At 39.9% G+C, this 25,347-nt stretch overlaps 1 protein-coding gene across 7 annotated transcripts in view; it reads right to left on the bottom strand.

Moving 5' to 3' along the window:
- AFF2 (ALF transcription elongation factor 2) overlaps positions 1-25,347 on the bottom strand; it is a 340,458-nt gene that overhangs the window by 6,831 nt on the left and 308,280 nt on the right. For 4 of the 7 annotated variants that reach the window (XM_075107036.1, XM_075107034.1, XM_075107038.1 and 1 more), the window contains 8 exons: positions 23,239-23,360; positions 16,716-16,950; positions 14,644-14,783; positions 14,036-14,099; positions 10,494-10,630; positions 7,080-7,151; positions 6,629-6,722; positions 3,225-3,274 (listed from right to left, as the gene is read on the bottom strand). In XM_075107036.1, the coding sequence (XP_074963137.1) occupies positions 3,225-3,274; positions 6,629-6,722; positions 7,080-7,151; positions 10,494-10,630; positions 14,036-14,099; positions 14,644-14,783; positions 16,716-16,950; positions 23,239-23,360 (914 nt within the window). Of the gene's footprint in view, positions 1-3,224; positions 3,275-6,628; positions 6,723-7,079; positions 7,152-10,493; positions 10,631-14,035; positions 14,100-14,643; positions 14,784-16,715; positions 16,951-23,238; positions 23,364-25,347 lie in introns of all 7 variants that reach the window. The other 3 variants (XM_075107035.1, XM_075107037.1, XM_075107039.1) reach the window with 1 other exon arrangement.

Below are 25,347 nucleotides of genomic sequence, written 5' to 3'. Positions count from 1 at the left end.
CCTGCTGGCTGCAGGCAGTGCAGAGGTCAGCACAGCAAGCCCATGTTTAGAGCTGTGCAGCGCTGAACGCTCACATAATTCTCTTTGAAAATCTGTTTCAGTGAACAAGATTAAGGGTTCCAAAAATCTCTTCTCTTGCCCCTGCTTGGAACCACTTACCTAAAGAAGTGCATATGATTTGTTGTGGAATACACTTGAAATGCAGGGCCGAGACACTCCAGGCGCTCTCTGCATGAAGCAAAGACACCAAAACTCTTTTGACAAGCGGCCACTGATGCCTCATGCTGTGCGACAGCAAGCTCGCTCAGGCTCAGTGGGACTGATCCAAACACCAGGATAGAAAGGCTCCTCCTCTTGGCTTTACCAGCCATGGTCAGTGGTCCTGAACATGAAGCGTGGGCACAGACCTGCTGTGCTGATACCTTGCAGGTGCTGTAGGACAGGCTGGCACCACGGCACAGCCTTGGGCTGAAAGGCATTTATGGCAACAGCTTTTGCTGCAGATTTTCCAGCAGTGCCCTGCTATTGCCTGTGCTCAGCAACAGGATCCTGTGATACATTCCTTTTCCAGAGCTAGACACCACGTTAATTCAGCAGCTAGTAGCTTTTTACACAGCTTATGTGTTATAGTTTAAGCATATCCTACGGCACAAACGTTTTAAGTCTCAAAACATCCTGGTTACTTGACACGCCACAGTGTCTTTAATGCACAGAAGAGCTGAACTATACTAGATTAGGTCTGGGAGCAGTTAAAAATCATAAGTATCTGAGGAGACCAGGAGTATTTTGTTAGAGCCACTTACAACAAGCTGACGCACTTCTGCCAAATAAAGCACATTGTTCATTGGATTTGCCCTGTTGTGCACAGCCATTATTACTGTGGTGAGTCTATTAAATCTCTCTATTTTGTGCTTTCTGTCGCTAGAGGTGGGAAACATTGCTGTAATGAAACCAGGGAAAATTTGTTTCATTGCCAGCCTGGAACTCAGGCCAACTTTGTAGAGGTTCACAACCCTTTCAAACAAAAGTGGCCAGAAATTCCAGTAAGCCAAGCTGAGATTTTTGATGGTCTGTGATCCCAAGCAGGCTACACTTCATGGCAATGGATATGTTTTGCTTTGTTCAGAAAAGATTTAAAAATAGCCTGCTGTCTCCCCATTCTGAACCAGGCTGCTGATCTGTCTCCAGTCGTGCCATACCCTGATGGTGTTTGGTCTCTCCTCTGTGGTGTGTGACTTCTCTTCCCGTCTGGTACAAATTTGCAGGGGAATGAGAGGAAACTGTAGAGCGAGTAGCCCTGGGAAAGGCAGACCACACGCTGCCAGTGGCAGCACGAGGCCCGTGACAATCCTCGGGGCCACCAGGGGACACCTGAGATACAGGGCAACTCTGAGCCAGCTGGAGAGCTTTTCTTCTGAGACTCCAGACAGAGGGGACAGAAGACCTGAGTGTGGACCGTGGCCTTTGTGTGTTGGGTCACAGGTGTCATAGTAACACCATTATAACAAGGCCTTGTGATACTCAGTTATTCTTACATGTCAAGTGCTTCCTTCTCTGAATAAAAGACAGATGTGCACTTTCAGAGCTTTCTTTCCTTATCTCCAAAGTTAGTGGGAAGAGACTGATCAGCTGGGTGTTGTGTTTGAAGTGATGCTGACCCAAATGCCGGGTTTCTGCTGCCTACCTTGTGGCCGGACAAGAATTTTCTCCTCCAGTCAAAACCCACTGATTCTAAATCCTGGTCCCCTAATCATCTCCTTTAAATAGCATGGGAGATGCCATCGCCTGCAGAGCACACACTTCATAGGGGTCTATTATAGGACAGGAATAAAAGGATAACTTCCGCTCCATGAAATTTTTAGGTATAAGCCACTTCTTAAGGAACAGAAGAGCTGTAATGCTTCAGAGGTCTATTTTGGCACTAAAACTTTATGTAAGCCTTACTGAATTTTTATTGCAATACAAGGTTTCACTAACATTTAAATGCCTTGAAAAACTGGCACATATTGAATAATATAATTTAGTAGTTATTTTTCCAGTGTTAAAATATCTTTTTAGTCTTTATTTAAAGTGATTTTGTATTTCATAAATTTGTGTTATAATCTATCATTAAATATCTATCTACGGACACAAAATCAAAATAATTTTGTGTATTTGGTGTGTGTGTGGATACAAATATACATACACCAAAATATTTTGAATTATCTAAGACAATATTTTCCTTGAAGCAAAATGTTGGAATTTTTGGTTTTGCACTGATTCAGAACAAAGTCTGTTTGAAAACTTGAATTCTTTGCATGCTGAACTTCAACCCCTTCTACAGTTTTATTACTTTGTTTCCTTAGTGTGTCTGATAGTAATCTCCTCTTATGAAACACCAGGAAGAGACCATTAACAATAACAATTTTCACCTAGAATTCAGCCTACTCAAATGAAGAAGGAAAGAAAGGTAAAGTCTTTCTCCTCTGTTTTAGCTGTATCTGTATGCGTGGCCAGGAGAAAGGAGCAGGACAAATGTGTGTCAGGTGGCAATAGACATTGCAAGATAAAGGCGATTTTGCAGCAGCAATGCACCTTCATTGAACAGCAGATCATAATTGCATTACCGTGACTCCGTATCTGAGGCGAGGGTGTTTTAATGTTAGTATAAAGCCACTGATAAGTGGCTTGACTAAGTGCCTTCACGTTTTCACCACTATTACACCTTCAGTTTTATTAAACAGCACTTACCATATATCAATGAAATATTCATTGGTCTTTCATTACTGAACGAATCATTGAAAAATCATTGCAATGAAGGTTAACTTTACTTTGGCTTCCTGAAATGACATGGTACTTGCCAGCTAATTAACAGATATTTTTATGGCCTTCATTTGGCTTGAGAAGCAAATTGACAAAGAATTCAGCACAGACCCACCACGGGTGATTTTAGGGGGCTTTGCGCAAAGATGAAGTTGTGTTTCAGCTTTTCCTTCCCACCCACACTGAATGGCTCACATGGGTACCTGATTTAGCCCAGTGGGAGCCCATCAACCCCCACAAGCCCAAGGCAGCTGTAAGATCAATTCTGTAGCCCAGAAGAAGATGCCTCATATTTGAAGCATATCTGTAGCTCCCAAACGACTGAGTCATGGCCTGTCTTTTGCCTTTAGAGGCACCAAAATATTCCCCCCACTCTTGGAACCACTTGTTCCCAGACAGAAGTACTCAGCAGAAATACTCACTTTCCATTGCCGCCCCAAGGTGACGGGGCCTGTGAGGCTTTTGAAGAGTTCTGTAAGTACAAAACCAAAATGTAAATAAAGGTGATGCAAGTACATGAATACTGATGACACAAGGCTCAATAGTCCCTGATTTTGTTGCAAGCGTTATAGTGCATGTAGCAGAACAGCTCTGCACAGCAGCCCTATAATTAAATGGCTGGTGGATGATTGGTAGGTTCCAACCTGCCAAAGTCACTTGATAAAGGGAATACAGTAAAGTTCCAGTAAAAGCAGATGTAGCTCACAAAGAGTGGTTTAATTACCACTGAAACTTATTCTACAAAGTAAGTTCTTCAGAGTGCAAATGGCTTCTTATCTTTAGGGGGACCTGTAATCGTTTCAAAAGAAAGAAAGAATTTGGGTTGATACCTTAATGAAATTAATCCCTCCCAAGTTGCTAGGGAAGGTGGTTTGGGATTCAGGTAGTAGTAGAAATAAAAAATCTAGTACGGATCTGCTTGAATGCCCTTGCTTTTATGTATTTTATTTGCACAAATTGACTTTCCTTACCTGCTTACTCAATTCTGCCTTTCACATCTGTGTAGCACCTTGTACAACCCTGTACAACAAGATTGATGAGCAACAATAAAGCCCAGATTTCCCCAGTATAGCTCAGACTGGGTGGTATCTTACTTAGTTGCCATAAAAAGTGGTAGTATCAGGGCTGAAATTGTCTATGTGTGCTTTCTGAAGACAATCACTCTGAGCTCCCTTGCAAACAATTCAGCAAGTTCAGTGAAAATTCAGCCAAACTGTACAAGTTCTCTGCAAAGTATTACTGTCATTATTACAAGATTCATCTGGTTACTGTAATCGCTATTTTGCATGTAAGGCACAGAGATTCAGTGGAGCTCAGAGCAGTCCAGGGCATGTCCTAAGGTCACGTAGCTGACTCTGGGAGAAAAACCCTGCACTTTACTTCTAAAACACAGCTAAACTTGATGGACATTATCGACCAAAGCAGACAACACTGCCCAGACCATGATACTGGCCTTGCCTGTGTGTTCCTATACAGCATGCCACTGTGTTTCATTAAAGATGTCAGCATGAAATGGAGTGCTTTGCAGTACACAGCATATGTAGTGTATATTTTTGCCACCCACTCATGTAAGAAGGAGAGAGATCCTAAACTCCCATGGAAAGTCTTCAGGGACTTTGATATTAGTTGCTACTGTCTGGGGATTGTTCCCAACAGTATCTGGAGACAAATACTAGATCTGACTAGATTTTGACTGGAGGGAGTTATCTGACAATGAAAATATTTGAAATATTTTTGCCAATGACTATTGACAACACATTTTCAAAAACATAAAAATCTTCCTCAAACTTTTAGGTGAAATGCATCGAAGGATGCCACTTCTGCTAATCTTAAAAAGTTTGATTTAAATTTTGAAAATTTATCATTTTAGTGCCATTATACTCCAAGTTGTCTAAATTTCAAAACTACTTTTATGATTAAGTGGTTATTTTCTTTTTTGAAATGTCAAAAATATAAATTTGAAACTTTTAACTGGAAATTAATCAGAACCAGCTGTGTCCACAAATGGTTTCAATTTGCACAAAGTGGCATTTGTGAGGAAAAATATGAAAAACAATTCTGCCAAAAAATTCCTCTCCAGCTCTGCTGTAAACAGTGGGCTGCTTTTCACAGTTAAAATTGTGCAAAATTTTGAATAACAAGTCTATTCAAATAGTTAATCTATTTCATTTGTATTACAGATTCTCGCTGGTGAACACAGAGAACATTGTGCAGCAATACAAAACTAATACGCAGTTAATGGCTCCCATTCTTTTCTTTTCTCCTCCTATGACTTTACCACAAAAAGATCCTGAATGTATAATGTGTATACACTCAAACACTGCTTCTAGCAAATGAGTTACAGTGCCCATAGTATACACACAGCTGAAATACTCAGCTTCAACTGGATGCCTAAAACCAGCATTCCTGATTTGTCTATTTTATTATGTTTTATTTTTTTCTCTTATTTTCATTTACATTAAAAGATATTTTCTTTGTGCAGATGCAGTAAAATGGTCTTATGTTGGGAGCAGTAATTGTGTTCTTCATTGCACCTATTTGCACAGCTAGAGAAAGTGGCTTTAAGGGAAGAGAGAATCCCTTTTTTTTTTTTTTTTTTAAGAAATCATTACTTTCTGCAGAAAAAGTTTATCAAATGATTTGTCTAATAACCTTTTTTTTAAGAGACAACCTACGCTCATCCTGGATAAAATCTGAAGTGGATGGAATATATTTCATGCAAATGCTGAGGCTATAAATGTGTCTAGTTCAAATCTAGTTTGTAGTGCAAATCCCTGACTGAAAACTCTGTGTGTACAACAGAGGCACCCCTAATGACTTCAAGAGAGCCTCAGTTTAAGCAGAAGATCAGGAGAAACATTACTGAAGTTACAGAGATAGGCACACACACGGAGAGAGGACACCAGTGAAGTCAGGACTAAGAGGTGGTTGTTAGCATGACGGTACTGGAGTTTTACAGCAGAAGGAACGTTTTATCACGATTTAAATGAAAATATTAAAACTGCAGTGTTAGAAGTTTTACTGGTTTGCAGTACTAACATGTGAAAGCCTGGAACAAATTCAGAGAGGCTGAAAAAAAAAACAACAAAAAAAGACCGATGGGCTGACAAACCAGTCCAATTACATAATTATAGACTAATATGTACTAATAAAGTACAAGAATTAATGTATGCGTCAAACAGCATTAACCAGTAAAATATGAATATCAAAACCTTAGCAGAGCTGAGGAAAGATTCTGCTTCTCTCTTAATTTAGGAATGGTGAGGAGTTGTCATTCGTGCACTGGGTAAACAGCATTTGAAAAGGTAAAGGAAAACGTCACCGAGTTACGGCAGTCGGCTGATCTCCACTCGACCCAAGGTAAAGGTAAACTTCCAATTTGAAGTTCCACAGAAATAAAAGGAGAAACCTCTGAGTCTCTGCAATAAGCTTTGGGAAACCTCACTGAATTTAAAATCTAAATTTAACTAACTAAAGCCTAAATAATTGCTTTATTATGGTTCAGTGGGGGTCAGTTCATAATCACTTGCACATTGAAATCTTGAAAGAATCTGTTTCCTTTACAGAAACTTGCATAAACATTACATGGTGTTGAGAATAATGTTATTTTAGCAGAATTACTGAGTATGGTCCTTTGAATCGAGTGACTAATCCAAAAATCCCCCAAATCACTTCTGTCCCCACTCACTGGCAGCCATCCTGCCTGCATGTCCCAGGGGAGAGGTTAAATGTGGGACTTTTAAGTCACGCAGATATACTTGTGAGAGCTCTCAGCGCAAGTATGAATTTCATTTCATATCAATAAATTAAACAGAATAAAGATTACCTTAAAATATTCCATCAGAGATCTGGAGTACTTCATAGCATGGTCCTTCTTTAGTTTAAACATTCTCAAGTAGAGAAGTGATAAGCATCGGTAGCTGTGGTAATTAGGAAAGGATTATGTTAATTCCATTGCTTAATGAAACCTATAAACTGTAAAAAAAAAAATGCTGACCTATATTTTGCAGTTTCTGTTCTAAGGTTAGATTTTGAAACATGAGCAAATGGAGAAAGAAAAAAAAAGTGGTCAAAAACATTAAAATCCCATCTTGATAAGAGTATAAATTAGAAGAATAAATGTTTAGTCAGCTGCTGAAGAAATCCATTAGTTATCCTTTAATAGTTTAATGGAAAACAAGAATAATGATCTTCTGTAAGCTGCTTAAGTAATTCAGTACTTTTAAAGTCCTCCTTAAGATTTTAGCTGCTTCTCTCATTGTCGCAATGGGACTTACCATAAAACTGCTAATTTCTTGTCCCCTTCCGTGGCAGAAGAGCCTGTGAAATTCTTGAGTCTCATTGCATACCTTGTCAGAAAGGTGAGGAGAGAAGAAATTCAGAGTTAAGATGTTTCCAGGAATACTAGTGACACTCTGAAAAATAACAGCCACACATCAATATTCTCCAACTGCAATAGCTAATGGTCACATCGTACTGTAACGATGAGATCAATGTGAAATTCAACAGAAAGCACCACTTAGAATCTGGAGGGCTCAAGTAAATCACCAACCCATTTTCTGGGCCAACAAGGTGAACTATTCTTGGGCGTATTAACGATACTCTATCCAGCCATCTAGGCTGAGTCCTGCAAACATTTGTGACAAGCGTTGGACAGAAGCATAAGATCTTGGCCCTATTGTACTGAAGAGTAGAGTAATATGTAACAAGGTTCTATGTAAAATATTTTGGGATTGCATAACACCTTCAAAATCCTTCTCATAAATGCTTCTTCAAAGCTTCTAATATATTTTATATAGAAACAGTTTTAAACACAGGAAAGGTCATGTTCACAGCGTTTTAAATTCTTGGGTCCATTAATTTATGATTCTTGTGTACTTGGTCTTCCCTCTCTATTTAATTGCTGCTGTCCAGCATTTGGGTGATCAAAGATTGAGTATTCCTACCTCCTCTCTCTTTTTTTTTTCCTTTAACTGAGCACACTCCATTCCATGCATTTAGCCTCTTGAAAATCAATTCATCGCATAAAATCATTGTTCTGAGCCCTAATGCAATTTCACAGGTACTTGTGTTAGAATAAGTAATAGGGTTCAGTGTTGCATAAGAAAGTTTTAAGGTATCCAGGCAGTCTTGATGAGTTCTCATTTACAAGGAGGTAATGGAGTGCAGGCAGGCGGTGCTGCTCTTCCTCCCACCACCCCCACCATCAGCCCCCAGCCTGCAGCTGTAGCACTCCACCTGATGTGCTTCCCCCACGTCCTATCTCACCTGCTCTCTGGTATTGTTGTTCCAGTCATACCAAATGAATCTGATCAAACACAAAGGTATGTCTCTTTGGGATTTTCAGCGTTATGTTAGGGATTTTAGCATTACCATTAACTTAAAACTCCTTTGACAGTCAGATCTGATATTGTCAATCTCTTTGATGCTCCACTTGCTTTCACAAATAGGTGTCTGATGCAGATACTCAGGGCAGACACAGCTAATGCAAAAGGGGAAAATAGTGCCCCTGATGAAGGGAGGAGTAAAAGTGAGAAACATCTTCTATTTCTTATCTCACTATAAAAATCCATGTTAACATTAAGAGCCACATTAGGAAACTGTGTGTGCACAGCTGCATACTTGGTTTGTACATTCAGCACCCGCTGTAGCCCACAAGAATTGTGTCTTTGTCGATGGAGTTTATCGAACCTGTACCAGCCTGCTGCTCACCTGGACAATCACTTTTTTCCCATGTCTGTCCAGTGACAGCAATTAAATGGGCAAATCAGTCTCTCACTGGCTGCATACAAGAGTCGGTAAGTTAAGCTCTGCCTTTGACGGTAGGTGGTGGAATTAATTTCACCTGACTTCAGCTATTTAGAAATTGGAGATCTACTACAACAAAGTCCTCCAGACTCTTCCAGGGTCAAAAGCAGTTCAAAAGGCAATCCAAAAGCAGTTCAGGTGCTGCTTCCATGCCAAGGTCTATCTATCATGTAGCCTGCAGCAGGACTGTGCCGATACGGGAGCTGCCGGGAAGAGCAAAGCAGCGGGGCTGTGTTTGCTGATGGGTGCCAGTCGCTCCACGATGCAGCCGTACGCTCAGCTGACTCCATCCAGCACCAGCACCAGCACTGTGGGGGGGAGGGGAGCTGCAGGTAGCGCCCGTTTGTGAGCTGCTCCTAGAGCTGCCATTCTCCGAGGTACGTGGTGGGCATGGTGTGGCCCTTGGGTGAATGATGATTTTTCGTCCATCTGCTTGTGAACAGACAGACTGCCGGACTGAGGAACAACATTTCCAACTGTGCTGTGTGGTTTTCTTAAAAAATAAAAATAAATGCAGGCTCCTGTGGAATGGCACTCACTTCTTTAAAGAATATTCATTGAAATACAATTTATCCTGCCACACAGCTGTCGTTGTGTAGTTCAGGACAGAAGGTACTGAACTGTCCACTGTCAGAGTGCAGGAGGAATTTCAGCACAGTGGAGCAGAGGTCAGCACCTCCTTTTCTTAAGTCCTCTGCTCTCAAGGGTTTAACTGGGATTCTAAGCGTTGAGTGAACATCATTTTTTGTTGAGTGATCTCTTTAGATTTTCTTCTTCTCTTTATGAAGTGTAGAATGTAAAAACATGTTTTAAATATTTAACAGGCATATTATTTACCTGAGAGTAAGAGCTGCTTAAGATTTGGTACATTTTATTATGTAAATACCTACTTATTCAAAATGTAAAACATGCATTATTTTGGCAGTCCCTAATAGCTAATCTGGCACGTTAAAAAACCACCTTTGTCATATTAAAAACCAAACATTTAGGGCCTGATTTTCCTCCTTTTCTTTCTCTTGTGTAAACTGCCAGTAATTACACTGACATTAATGGCGACATTCCCAGCATACGCTGGGGAAAGCAAAGGTGCGTCACAGCAAAGAGGAAAAATCCTGTTGTTCTACTTACAGGTAAATTTAATCCTCCTTGATTTTACTTTGATAATTTGCACAAGTAAAGCAAACAAGCCCTTAGTTACTCAGGAGACCATTATTTCTATGGAGCCACCGCTATGGAACAGCTATAGGGAACAGTAGCAGATTTTAAAATAGTAATTCAGACGTTTTATTAGTAAGTAAAGGCGCTCTCATCCATATTCTAGTCTACGAGTCTACAAAACCATATTAAAACTAATTCAGCTGGTTCACATTCATTTAACATTAAAATATATACTTTTTTTAAATACAATACATGCAGAAAGCTTCTTCTCTGGCTATGATCTTACGTGCCAAGTTTCAGCTTTTTTTTTTAACAGCCAAGTTATAAACCTCTAAAAACAGGGTTTGTAATAGAAATCCTGATAGACTCGCTTTAGTGTTTTGAATTATAAAACTACACCTTTTAAAAGACAAGTGTCATTGCCAAACAGTGAAATTACTATACTTTACTTCCACCCACTACATTTCAATTTTAATTTTATGAATATTGCAAATTATAACACTCACATTATAACCTCTAAAGGGGATAATTTATAAAAGCAGTGTCCATCAATTATAAATTTTCCATGACATTAATAAAATGGCAAGAACTAATTATGATGACTTCTGAGATGAAGATGCCTTGGACAAATCATTAATACGTTGAAATGGTATTTTTTAAAACATAGCAGGTTCTAATTATGACTGAAATGAGATTATGAAAATGATCACAGAAAGGACATTAACCTGATGAGTTCCACAGTCTCTGAGTACATGGTGTATGGAGATTTAGCTTCTAATGGATCTCGCTCCATAGCGTTCCCGCACTCGATGAAGGAGAGGGCAGCATCAGCATAATTCACTGCTTTGCCGAACTTCTCCAGCTGAAATGGGAATGACATCGTCAAGAAAATCCTTCAGCTTTAATTTCTTTGTAGACAGATCATAATACAAAGCAACACTGGCATTAGGATGAAAGCAGAGGGATGCTGGTAGTTAAGAATGAATTCATACAGCAGCTAAGGCAGGGTCTATGTTTTTACCACATCTACTTTTCAGGTACTATATGGCCCGATGCTCCACAGAGGAAAGTCAATGCCTGTCCATTGGCATGCCTGGATTTACACCAGCATGAGGGGCACCAAGCATGTTTGAACAAATCCATATTGCTCCTCAATATATGAACTAAGTTTGAATGTCACTATGCAAGAGTTAAGTAACAACTCCGTGCCATTTGTCAGACGTCACATTCTGTGTTAACTGTTGACCAAAAAAAATCTCATCACTTATGTGATGACAGGAAAAAAAAAAGGAGAAAATATAGCACTGCTAAATATTTTATTTTACTAGGATTTTATTGCAAAAGGTTTTAGCCCTCATAATGGTTGTGATTAAACTGACTTAGACATACTGATTTCTTTTTTTATGTGTAATGAATATTATATATGACATTTTTATAGTAAGTATTTTATAATAGTATTTAACATTTTCAATTTTTGATAGCTGGATGTAAGAATTCTACTAATGTGGCATTTGATATAAAAGATCCAATATACTTTATATAATTTTAAAATTTCTTTGTATGTCTCTATCAAAATATTTTTGATGCATCTGCATATGTTTTCCATTCTTAAAATGGAAGCCTATCCTAGCAACATATTAAGCAGAACATTTAGTACTGGTCCAAGGTAACAGTATATTTGCCTTTGTGGCTACTTCTAAGCAATCCTTGTAACTAGTTCCCTCTGCATACCTTAATAACAAGTTCTGCTCTTGCGCATTGATTATGTACAAAGCCTTTGTATCAGTGATAGGTATTGCTTGAATGATCACAAAAGGGGAAATATTTCTAAATGCTTTTTCTCTATTCCAGTGGCCACTTCTCAGCATACTCTTCAAATTGCTTGCTTCAAGTCTTCCAAAGACAACTTTCTGTGGTATTAAAAAAAGGAATCTGGCTGGAAGCAGATTTAGTACAGACACACACTTTGAGCCAGAAATGGGATCCAGTCCTGCCCTTTGCTCCACGTTGAGTCTAGTGGGGTAGGTAGAATTACTCCATCTCATCATAGCTCAGCCGAGAACAGAGTAAGGTCTCCAAGATCTCTTCCATATGGTACAGTCAGTTGCCATTGCAGCAGCCCATCCAAATTATTTGATTCCTCACTGCCGTCCCAGAAAAGATAGGTTTTCATGGGGTCGTTCCCACAAAGTGCAAAATTCCGTGCCCTTCACCAGAAATCTATTTTCCATACAAGCTCAGGAACAGCATTGCCACAAATCTCATTAACATTTGCTGACACATTTTGAGGTCACACGCATTATCTTTCTAGCCACTGCAACACATCCTTCAATGCTGTGTGTGCTTTGTCATGTCAGCACCAAGTAACCAGAAGCAATTGTTTCCATAGGACAACTAACACTACGGGATTGCACAGCAAACGTGTTACATGGAGATAATTTGTGTGCAGCCGTATTGGGTGGAAAAAAAAAGCCGAGACCTAAATAGCGGAAAGAAAAAGCAGATACTTTGTTCATGCGTATTTATGTCTGCCAACAAGTTGTATCGTAGCGGATGGCCTCACATTCCCATAAGAGCACTTGGGGTGTCAAACTGCATGTGACAGGCAAGGCCTGCCTGCAGGCAGCAGCATGATGTGCCGTGCCTGCTCCTCTTAGTTCTGCTTGAGAGACATCCCTGATTCCGCAAGGCATAGTCAAAGGTAAGAGGACGGGAGACGGGTCAACACTTTCTGAGTGAATCAGGCTGTGGAGGGAAGTGGATTGACATAGCATGTTGAGATCATCAGGAGCCTGAGCCTGTAAATATTTGCTACTGTGGAGCAGGCATCCCTGTGCCAGAACCATGTGTATTTTCTTTAAAGGTCAATCAGCTGTGGGAGGTGTTGTCAGTCTGCTCCTGCCAGCCTTCCCCACATGCAGATGTCAGGGCTCTGGCTGAACACGCTCTGCTGAGTTGGGCTGCAGCAATGAGTGCAGGCCACCTCCTGTAAATGGGTAGGTCAGGAAGGACAACTGCTAACTTACTGACACTCACGGCGGGTTGCCAAAAACCTGAACCCACCACCCACAGAAAACACACTTGGTAACACTATGCCCAAAGTCAAAAGGGAGCCCAGAGAGCTGAAGCAGGTAGCTTGCCATGCCAACTGTCCTTCAGCTCACTGACAGCAGAGGGAGAACCTTTTTTTTTAATTTATTCATTTGTTTTGTTTTTTAAAAGCATAGCATGTGATTGTTTTGGTGTTTGTTTTTTTTTTTTTGACATTTATTTCCAAGCACAAAACCTCTGACATGGAATGATATAATACGCATGCAAAAATCCCCACAAATAATAAAGCAAGAGATGAATAATCACCCAGTTCTTTTTCAGGTGTGTTTTTGAGGGGCAAGGTGAGTGGCCACACTCCATTTTAGACATCTTAGTTTAAATAAATAGAGGAGTCAAGTTCCACTAAGCCTGCCTAAATGAGCTGCTGTTCTGCACCCTATGTAGCATACAGAAGCAAAGTCCCTAACTGCAAAGCAAATGGTTATTAAAGGCACTTCAGTACTACCAATAGCTTGGATTAAACAAACTATGATGACTATAATCTGCCAGATTAAGTAGCTTTATCAAAATCAAAACACTCTGCAAAATTAGGTCAATCTTACTGGAATCTCATCTGGGGTAAAATGAGTGAAAAAGCTTTCCCAGCATTGAACTACTTCATTGAAAGACTTTTTGGGAAGACGCGTGTTGAGTCTTTATTTACCAGCCTAAAAGCATGCAATAAAAATGAATGTACTATTTAAAAATCAATTGTTGCAAATTTTAAAACAACTGGATTGGAAATATCAAACAGTTCTGCCACATGAAAATGAGGTGGAGGGTGATTTGCATTTCTTAACTTTCTGTTATGGAATATTTCAACACTTTTGTTTTAGGCTCAAAGTGAATAGGAAAACGAATTTCAAATACACATCATCTTTCATGAAATTATCTCATGTCCTTCATAAACAGCATGACTGTTGCTCTTCCTTGGAAGAGATACCAGCTATTGTAAGGAGCTTCTTTTTTGGGACTGAATTGTTAAAGGCTAGGAATGGTGCTCAGGGTTTGACTTGTTGAGAACAGTGTGTTCATGGAGTACAATCTGAAGCACACTTTAGTCAATAGCAGGGTTCCTCTTGGTTTCTGAGGCTTTAGATGACATTCAGAATGTACATTTTTGTGACTCCCAGCTCCGTGTCACAAAGAGACAAAAAACCCGCCTGTGATAACCTACCAATGCATCTGCTTTATGCTTCAGCTTCTTAGCCTCTTGCATGTAATAATCCGCATTGTGAAGCCTAAAGAGACAAAATAAATTATTTTGAGTCGTTGTTATCATAGAGTTGGACAAACATTGTTTGGGAAAATCGCTGACTGCTTCCAAGAACAATTTTGACATATATGCCCACTTATCTCTTTAAATCTTAACCTGATATTAATCTGAAGCTGCTGTATGCACAGATATGATGGGTGACCAGAATGTAAAATAACTAGCTGTAGAAACTGGCCACCCAAAGGACCCATTAATGTGCGCTGAACAGAGGAAAAGGAAAAATATTTTAAACTAAGAAGTTTCCATTAGAAGATCTAAAATGAAAAAAGAAGAATAATTACCATGAACCAACATTCATGATCTGAAAACATTTATCAATAGAGTCTTCATTAATCAGTGACAACAGTTCACTTGTAAAGATTAAAACTGTGTGTGCCTTTGTGCAGCACTATCCACGCAGGTGCCCAATGCTAGCGTTATAATCAAAGATACTCTCACTGGGAGCTCTGCTTGCATGAAAATCCCAACTACATAACATGCAGCTAGCACAGAGATCCGATAATACTTACACATCATCAAATGTTATTTTGGGTCTTCTGGGCTCAGAATTCCCATTGGAAAGCGTTGGCATTGCAGACCAGATGTCTGTTTCTAGATGGCTGGTGTCAAGAAGAGTGTTGGCTGTTGATGTATTGTTAGATTCTTCCTCCTAGAAAAAAAGGTCTGTTATTAATTCTTCATAGTTCAAACACCTTCAAAAAATATAAGTGCTCACATCCACTGCCCCCCCAACCCCGCAAAAACCTGAACAACCAAAAGGCTGAGGTGCAAAGTAGCACTCATGTATACCCAACTACCTCCAGGTTGCCTCACAAAACCACCCTTCCATCCTTTATAATATAAGATTAATTAGGCAATAGGACTCTACCTCTGACCCCTCACCTGAACTCATTAACTCACACTCTTAGGTGAACTCATCCTGGTACCACAGTGTTACTGACTAGAGACACAGGTTAAAGCAAGGGTGGGGAAATCTAATGCAGAAGGGCTGGATGTAAACTCAGCTTCATTCAAGGTGGATCACACTAACATAACCTTTTTTCTATATTATTATTAGCTAACTGTAAGGTTTCTGAAAAGTCTGCTCGGATTTCGGTACGGAACAGTTTCCTCACCCTTGCTGCACAGAACAGAGAGAAGAATGGAAAGCAGAAGCCAGGAGCTGTGACCTTGCATTGACTAAAACCAGAAATATAACAGAAGCATTTAAGTCAGGCAACAGCAACTGGTCCACAACAAGACAAACTAAATTACAGATGAGCCAATGAACTAGGGAAAGGAATCTATCATATTTTAGAAGACAAATATTTCATGTATCAGGATAATAGATAAACCGAGGATGAATCTGACTGGAGATGCTGGGATTGAGAGGAAGTGGCCCTGCTGTTTACATAGCATTGTTTATTTGCTGACATATGCAGTTCATTTTGGCATTGATTTCAGTTGAAGGCATGTGTATTACTCTCTCAGCTTGAAGTGACACAATGATATCAGAAAGCAACAGGGATGAATGAATAAGGTGAAGTGATTTGTCACCTACGATCCAATGCAACTTGTGAGTTTTACTATTACAGTGCAGGGTAACAACCTCTCACAAAGCGACGAACTGTAAAAAATGGGGCTATGTATGTCCTTTTCTGTGGCAGAATGTTCTTGTCTTTTAATTTTGACAGTGATACTAACACACAGTTTGATGCTAAATGATATGTTTGAAACTCTAGAGGGAAGACTATTTTCTAAAGTGGGCCCAATACCTGAAGTTCCCCTGCTTTTTCTAAAAGAGGACGACAAACTGATGTGAATTTTTACTTTTTAATTTTATTGAATTTGCCATACAGCTTCTAGTTTTGGCTCTTTTTCATGTATTTTCAGTAACAAAACCCCATCTGAGTCTGGTGAAAAGCAAGCAAGAAAGAATGTCTATGCGAAAACCTTTGATGGGGAGATGGCCATAAGAAAATGATGAGTTGTTTTTTTCAGAAAAAAAACCACTATTTACACAGTATCTAAAAGCTTATACATTTAATTCATGGAGATGAGGTTTGAATAAACTTTACTGCTGGAAGCTGGGAGCCTGCAAACCTGAGAGAAGATATTTCCATGTTGAGTGTGCTATGGACAGGTAGCTTTTTGATAGATTTTTATTGTCTGTTTAGTTTAGGCCACAATCTTTAGTATAACTAGAGTGCTTAATTCTGGCTGAGAATTTGGGATAATTATTCAGGTGATGGACACCAAAATTCTTGACGCTTTTACTTTCAAAATGTGTGTGTTGTAGCTACAGAATTAAGGGACTAATTGCAGCTAGCTGGCGGCTGCAAAGGCTTTCCCCTGAGGCTCCGGGACCGGGTGTTTCGGGGAGTGATACACAGCACCAAGTAGATGCCCAATGCTGACCAAAAAAAGGAACTTGCAAGAGTTGCTTATGCCCAGCTCTGCAAAGATCCACTCCTCACTCTCTTGAGTGGGACTACATAAGCATTTAAAAATAGATACTGGGGAAAAAAAAATCAAACAGAACAAAGCAAAGTTAATTTCATTTTATCTTGTTCACTTCCAGCAACTGATGTTGGTTACTTACACAGATTCCTTTGGGGTTAGAGGAGGATTTATTTTCATTCTTTCTGTGTTTAGAAACAGAGGAGGAAGAGCTGCTGGTCTGAGAGGTGTTTGTGATGTTGGTCTCTTGGCTGAAGGAGCTGTTGTCACTGCTGTGCCGCCGGTGCACAGGCTCATCCAAGAGGGGGGACAATGGAGGAGGGAACAGCTTCTCTTCTCTTTTCTTTGCCACCTTCTTCACTGAGTTACTGCTGCTCCTGGGACACAGAGAAGAGCTGGTTGCATTTCAAGAACCTTGGTTAATCCTCCATAGCACAGAGCTCTAGATTCTATTTACTGAGAAGCCAGCTCTACCCTCAAGTATGTCCTGCAGTCCCCATGTCCTAGGAGCTAAGTCAAAAGGGGACAGGGAGTGAAAACAGAAAAGCCACCTCTGCCTTTTCCATGGCTGTGGAAACCTCCTGCTTTGGAGGACAACTTCCAGTGCATTAGTACAGACTGCACCCAATTTAAATGCTAATTTGAGTCAGTCTTCATTTGAGAGGTCATAGAGGTTCTGACTCAGCAAAGTGCTGGAAAGTTTTATGCGTGGGGTTAGTTCCCTTGACATGGAGTATGGCTATTTATGTGTTTCACGTTAAACATCCTTTTAAGAGGTGGATTAGGGCCCACATAAGCAACTTTTGCAAAAAAAAGGTAATAGCATATGGCATGTGAACCAAAAAAGTAATTTATAACAACTACAAAATGATAACCATAACAATAACAAGATCATAATTATTTGACCTCTAGAATAAAACCAATGTTCAACACTATATTAAGATGATACATTGTAGCTAGCAAAAGCCCTTGAGCAAATATTGGTTGATGAATTGAACGTGATTCAGAAAATGAATGTGGTTTTGACACGAAAGCTCAAGTAATATGACAATCTATTGTCTGCTTTATGTACAGAAATTGTTAGCTGGCTAGAAATGGCAGCTGTGATACACAGTAAAAACAAAAAAACCTGCTAGACCTTTCTCCCCTCAAATCCATCAAAAAAGAAAAAAACAGAACCCAACACCCGACTGGCTGTTTAACATGTTAATCTACTCATAGATTTTTATTTTAGGTACTGTCCTAGCTCAATCAATGAAGATAACCTGAATTTTAATCTTTTGTTAGACATCTAATATTGCACTACACGATCATTTACTTTTCATGATTATTGACTAAAATTTCAATAACAAATTAAGTCAACAAGAATTCATGTTTCGTTCCCAGTCACTTTCAGTCAGTGTCAGGAATTATAGATCTACTTTGCCTTAAGGTAACCAGGGAAAGAGGAGAAGGCAACCCAGGTTTCCTTACTCTACATTCTGGAGCTCCTTCTCACTCCATTCTGGCCTCTTTTGAAGTCTCACCAAGAGTATAAATATCTACACCTGCTTTGGTCGTTCCCCCTTGGGGGGGACTTTTGACCTTTGGTGACACAAATATATTTTAGCCTATCTGTGAAATCACAGAGTGAAATCAAACAAACTCCCCACATTTCAGGTTTTATGGCTCTTCTACTCAAAACTATTTTAATTCGACTGAAGCAGAGTTAAAAATATCTTATTTGAAACTCTCTGAGATTAAAGTTCTTCAGACTCAAGAAATAAAACAGGGAAAGAATTCATATTGCCTTCCAGTAGGATTGGCATGGATGCTGTCCTGCTCAGAAAACACAAGGGCCTGAAGAAAATCTAAGGAAAGCAACCAGGTTGGAAGGGACTGGCAGTTCTTTGAGGAGACTTACTTCACGCACATGTGGTTCTGCAACATGCTGTCCAAAAAGTTCTCACTTGAAGCCCTATCTCTTAGCTTTCTTACCCCCAAAAGGCATTTTGGAACTCAGACAAGGTACCATAGCTGTAGCACAATAATACTCTGAACTTTTTCCTGAGGAACGTTTTCCAAAGAAGGGTAAGCACTACCCCAAGAAAACATGCACGTGTTACTGGGTTGTACAGAGGCAAAGCAGACACAGTTGATGAAATACCTAGGAGCAGAATCCAAACCGTGTGCCTCCCAAATGAGCGTCTGATGCAGGGAACCCTGAACACGCCTATATGGGTGGGAGCACAGACCAAAGTGGTTCTCTGTGCCTCTGTGTATGGAGAGGTGCGGAGCTCTTCCTTCTCCCTGGTACAGCTTTGGAAAGGTAAGAGCAACTGCATCTGGCAGATCTACCTCAAAACTGTCTAAGAAAAACTGAAAGTGAGCCATTGGCCAAGTCCCCTTTAGGATCTGATCCTGCACCACTGGCCAGGTTCCTCCGCACATCCGTGGCTATTTCCAGGGCTAATGCAAGAGACTGTCGCTTACACACAGTCTACTGCTGCACGGGGAAATTTAAGGCACATATAAAGCAATTGAAGCAACATTCCTCTGCTGCTACATGGAGGTAGAGGGAGTAAGAGAAAAGTACAAGAGAAAATTAAGAAGGTTGCAGGTACCATGGTTAAAACTTCACCAGTTCATTTTACCTTTGGGCTCAAATATAAGATGGGGTGGCAAACCAAGTTATAGGTGCAGCTACTCAGCTCTGGCACACAAGTCTTCCTGTGGGTGGGAAGACTTAACCACAAAGGAAAATGCATTTGAGGACTTTTTTTTTCTACATAACTCAAAGAAAACCCCCAAACCAGCAATATTTTATGGTTATACTTCTGCCTGGTGGTTTTCATTGTTGTTTTTTTTTGTTTGTTTGTTTAGGGTGGGTTTTTTTGTTTTGTTTTGTTTTTTCCCTATTGCCCACTTAATCCTATGAGGTTTAGAAGGAATTAAGCTGATAATTTATTTAGGAATGTTACCTCCCTCAGATTTAGACCAAAGCATTTATGCTAACAATAACCTCCATGAAATAGGTTGTTACCAGCAGTTAACCAGATTGTCACTTTGCTTTGGGCTGTTAATGGGCTAAGAAACTGGTCTTTGATTGCAGTAATCGCTAATTTTGAATGAATTTATTGCAATAATTACCGAGACTCAATGGTTTAATTTGCTGACATGATTGTTAGTTAAACTATATTTAAAATCTAGGGAGAAACACAATAAAAGTGCAAGGGAAAAATACAAGCAGAACTGATGGTCTTGTGGCTGCAGGGTTTAATCTTTCTGTCTGAAAAGGCCAATTATCAAGGAAGGAGAAGGCTCCCCATCTGCTTTTTTTTTTTTTCTTCCTGTCTGGTTTCTTTTAGGGCAGAAAGCAAGCAAGCAAGCAACAAGAGGTCAGTGTGTGAAGGAGAGCGAATTTCCATCTACTCGCACATTTCAAGCTGCCTTCCTTTGCCCTTTCTTTATGCAATCCTTGTGGTATGCAGTGGTATCTCTGGCCTATTAGTGAGACAAAGCCATTGTCTATACCAATCACTTGGCCTTCCTTTGCCTCTACTCTCCCTGTCCACAATGAAGTGCCACACATTGACGGTGTATCTGATTTTCTGCAGGGGGTTAGCAGGGAAAGGTCACTCCCGCATTAGCTTGGACCATATGGCAGCAACTGAATGAAGCTGAAGTCATTGTCATAGATGTAGAAGGCTGCCTCTGCCGTGAAGGAACCCCAATGAATGCTGTTGTGACTACCCAAGGGATCAGCTAATAGATGTTGCCAAGTACAGGTGCATCTTTAAGCAAAGGTCAAACAAATGGGAACAGGAAATCTTGAAAAACAATCTGAAATGCATGTTTCAGACTTCTAGCATGCCTCAGACAGACTGCTAGCAAGCCTGTTTGAAGGCAGGCATGCTTTGCTGGTATGAGTCTAGTTTGAGATTCAGACTCACAGTTTGCATCAGCAAATAACTCTCTGTGTTGTTACAAACTGCCAATGTTGGCCAATAGTGCTCGTCTGAACTGGGTCTACCAATCAGGTATTCGGGTACAAATGCTACTCAGCAGCACATATAATTAATGCTTAAGTTAAAATTGCTTTGGCAAGCAAGTAAAGCAAGTAAATACATAAATAATCCTCTGCTGCAAAGTGGGCAGCTGATCTGACACAAATGAAGACTCACAGCAGTGTTTCAAGGTTTTACTGTGAATTACTTGGACAAAACACAGCATCATATATTCCTTCATTTGCTATGAAAATACAGTGGCAATAGTTTGAATAATTATGTCTTAAGTGTCATGTCAGATTTAGGAAAAGGCATCAGCCCCAGAGTGTGTGAGGGAAGGAACAGAGAGATAACTAGTTACTTATGCAATGCCTACATAATACAAACTGGCTCTGTGGTTGTGCGAATGGCTTTTAAGTTCACAACTGACCACGTTAAACTTCTACACGCAGATTGTACATGCAGTCATAGAAACTTGTGGAAATTAGGCATATAATTGCCCATATTAGACATGTAACCCTTTAAAAATTAATTGTGCATCTTTGCTTGCTTTATTAAGCCTATGTATTTAGGGAAAGATTATGAGAGAAATGTATTCAAATGCCTAAACCATAGACAGGCAGCCAGCGGGAGCTGCAAAACACAGGTGTGCCCTGTCTTTCCCTGCTCCCTCCAGACTCCTGAATGCCTCCAAATTTTGGCCCAGAGATCATGGTGTCTCTGTCAAAACACTCCTGTATCTATGAAAAAGCCCTGTGAAAGTCTCTGAAGTCTGCCTTGGGGAACTTGGCTTGTTGGCACAGGGAAAGGCCTTATTCTAACGGGAGAGACCTAAGGCTTCCCCCCAGTGAGAACATCCACCACGGGATCTTCTTAATGGATGAACGTCACCATCACACCTGTAGCTGAATCACCCTCATTTCTCCAAGTTCTTATGTAGAGACTCAGGAGTTCTGAAAGAAAATGTAGGACCTTTGGGAATAAAGGAGCAAATGGCAAAGCCTGTCTTTCAGCCTTTTACTGCTGGAGTGTTATTTTCCCCCATGCCCTTGAACAGTGTATTTTCAGCTTGCCCTTTCTTCTGCCTCCCCTTAAAACTCTACTTAACCATCTCTGGAGAACAGGACTACTCCTCACTACTTAAAAACAATCTGGGGCTCTCCAGAAATTTGTTGTCGCACAGTTCAGCCAGCTCTGTAATCTTTTGGGAAATACGTTGATCTATATTCGGTTGCACGTCTCTGGGAGTTGAAGACTTGAATTATCAAACAATATTGCATTTGTTTCAAGTGAACTCAGAAGACACTAATAACAAATGCAGTGTGAGCCAGGCCTCAATCACTGCAGTGGAAAAGAAGCCAGAAAATTTTGTTTCAAAACTTGAGGCAGATGAGAGAAAAAGCTAGCATATGGAAATAACTATTGATGGACGCAATTATATTTTAACAGAGAATACCAAAGGCTTGAAAGCTCTGAGGAATCAAATTAATGACCTGGAAAACAAGCTCAAATTAAAAAACATCAGGTTGGGGGTGGATCCTTAGGGCTTGCTAGCGACAAGAATAGAAAGTTTTTTTTAATGGATTGTGGAGGTGTTGGGGATGGATAATACTTGATTCCCTCTGCAATATATCTCTCCTCATTGTATTTCTAGCAATGACAATCAGGCAACACCCATCATGATGTTTATCAAATGTGCAACATGTTACAGATCACATTGTAACTTTCAACTCATCTGCCTTTTCCAGACTCCCACTCTAATTTTCTCAGTGGTAGAATGAGGGGTTAGTTCAAGGACTGAAGTTACTCCATAATCACACCAGTATAAATAAAATAATACTCAACCTTCTTTATGGATTTTACAATGTGTGGTATTTCATAAAAGATTTTTGAACTTTATTTAAGTTTAAATACTACTACAATCAAATTGTTTTCAGAAGCACATTGTGGGTTTGATTCTTTGCTTGTCCTTTTGCTTTGCAGAAAGAAGTGCCACATCTCAAAATCGTACAAGCACAGAATTGATGACAGAAGGGAACTGGACTCTCTGGTTATTTATAGAAGGTTAATCTTGTGATTATACTAATCAGAATCATTATTTACGTGGTGTCTGTTTGCTTAAGCATTATAGCCATCTCTCAAAGACACTCTGAAAGGCACAAACTTTTTGACTATACATCTGCTGAAATACAAAGCACGTATGTCGGAAACAGTTTGGATGGCCACCCCTGGCATTGCTGTATACACAGTTAAAGAATAAGAGCAACTGAAATGAACAGCAAAGTCACTATTTGGTTCAATAAAACTGAGAACTGTCTCTTACAAAAATGATTTTAAAAACATAACTTCCAGGCAATCAAATAAAGCCCACTTTCAGTAGGATTCTCTGGCCATAGAGGTTAAGGACGATGGGGGCAAGAAAGAACATTGAAAGGATGCAGTATGGGGGTACAATAGTACACCAGGATTGTGGTGGCACTCTGAATTCCTGTCGTCCATCAGAAGGATGAATGAATCTCATCCAGAACCATGTGGATCCTCTTCCTGATGGGTGGGAACAGCAATGCTGGGTCACTTATTCTTATGGGCTGCAAAGCCCAGCTGACTCTACAGCAACAACATCTGTAGACCAGTACTGTGAAATCCCTCATGAATGTTATGTGAAAAAAAAGAACTTACTCTTTAGTGCTGGTTAATCTGTGATTCGGTATTGGAGAGATACAAGGTGGGAGCAGGCATGAAGCTGAAGGGTCCTCCAGGCGCTGCTTCTTGCTTTCAACAAAAGTATCCAGGCTTTCTGGCTGCTTTAACAAAAAAAGGTAAAATCTGAAAGATCCAGCACCTATGCACAATTTCACTTGCCATTAAAAGCAGTTCAGGAATCTCAGTGTATTTCCTTTACAGTAGCAGCAGTTAAAATACTGGTATAAGAGAAGTGAAAATCACCTGAAATCAGGGCTAAAGGTGCTCCAAACACATGACATGAAGTTATATAACAAGTGGCATAGCCAGATAATTAGGAAGCAAAACACTGGAATTTAATTAATAATTCAGATGGAATTACTTGATAGGACCAAATCTTACGCAAGTGAACAGCTTTACTCATTGACTTAATGGAAGTCGATGGGAAAACTTCCCTGACTAAGTATTCCTCACAGGACTAAAAGGCTACAGGACTGAGCTGGGGTAGTCATTAACAGCTGGTTTAAAATTTGCTTTGAAAGATTCCCTGATGCATGACTTTTGTGCCTGAGCTGGGATGATACAAGCAAAGCTGATTACTGCTCTGTCACTGGAAACTTCGTATCAGCCTTCAAGCCCACTAGTAGATGGCTAAAATAAATCTTTTAATAGCATGATTCAGAAACACAAATCAGGCTCTCTCTACCCTGTTTTAACTGTTAATATACCCTGAAGTCATCCTAATTGGTTTGTTTCCCCTTGGGTAGCAGTGAACAATCACACAGCAACTGAACGGGCTGTTTCAGAGCGTAGCTTAGGTTTGTACTGTCCCAGAGTGAGAGTCCTCATTTTGTCACTTCCTGATTCAAACTCCCAGCTAATGAACTGGTGAAGTTCCAACTTCCATATAACCCCGGAGCCCTCTGCTTAGTTGCCAATACTATACTCATGTTTTAGCCAAGATTCCTTCTCCATCGTACTGACACTCCACTAAGCTACCTAGCAAGAAGATGTTTTGTATAATTAATATACACCCTGGTGTATTTATATATACACATAAGCACGGGCAATTATACATCCCTTTCCTCTTTTCTTTTTTTCTCCTTCCTTCTTACATCTCTGCCTTTAGTGTACAGCTAGAATATAAATTGAATAAAAACCTGCTGAGTTTACTCATGTGATTATTTCCACTTAATTCAACAGGGAAGGAGCCAGTGCATGTAGGCAGGGGTGCAGACCCTGTGTGTGCCTGGCATTGTCTGTCTTTGTCTTGTATTAACTCTCTCGTACCACTGGACTGCTCTAAGTCAGGGTTTTCAAGAAGTCCACTAGAACAGACAGCTGAAGTCACATTCACAATGATTTATAAAATTTGGGGTATAAAAAAAACATGCTATAATGACTTCTCACAGACAGACCAGAGCACAACCATTTCAGATGGAGAAAGTGACTATGAAAATTCATTTATGAAACAAAACTTCAGTTTCTTTTCTGAAAACACATTAAGTTTGAAGTGCACTGTCATATCCCTGAAGATAGGATACCCTTGGGCATCAATAACACAAAACACATGCTCAAACATAATGCCTTAAGTCAAAATATATTTTCTTTTTCAGGTAGCTGTGTACAGAAAACAGCTAGTTAAGCAAATGATATTTCTATGAATCACATTTGTTTATACAACAAAACAATATAAAGGCTAAATTCACCAGGAGCACAGGCAAGCACCATTCCATTGACTTTAATGAAGCTATGTCTGTTTCAGCCAGTGGTGAAAATGCCTTAATTCTGCAGGCAGTAAAACCCTGCCTTCCAAATAGAAGTCACATTTTCTGAGTATAGCCGAACCTGTAGTAATATGAACTTATCATTAGGAATCTTTCTGCGGATTACAGAACACGGGAAATTAATGTGTAAGTGAGCAAATACAGTGAAAAAGCTTGTAAGACGAATCTCAAAAAACCACATTGTTCATTGATTTTGTCAGCTGGAGTTTGTTTCTTACTAGCTTCTTACATTAATTTGTAACGCACTTGTAAATGCGTGTCCTTTGCAAGAACAATAAAGCCTTATGATGCCTCCTTACAGCCCTGCTGCAGGTGCAGT

Source organism: Phalacrocorax aristotelis, chromosome 11 (assembly GCF_949628215.1).
Source record: "Phalacrocorax aristotelis chromosome 11, bGulAri2.1, whole genome shotgun sequence".
Classification (NCBI taxonomy): domain Eukaryota; kingdom Metazoa; phylum Chordata; class Aves; order Suliformes; family Phalacrocoracidae; genus Phalacrocorax; species Phalacrocorax aristotelis.
Note: the sequence above shows the minus strand (reverse complement) of the source record. Positions and strands in the feature narration are given on the sequence as shown.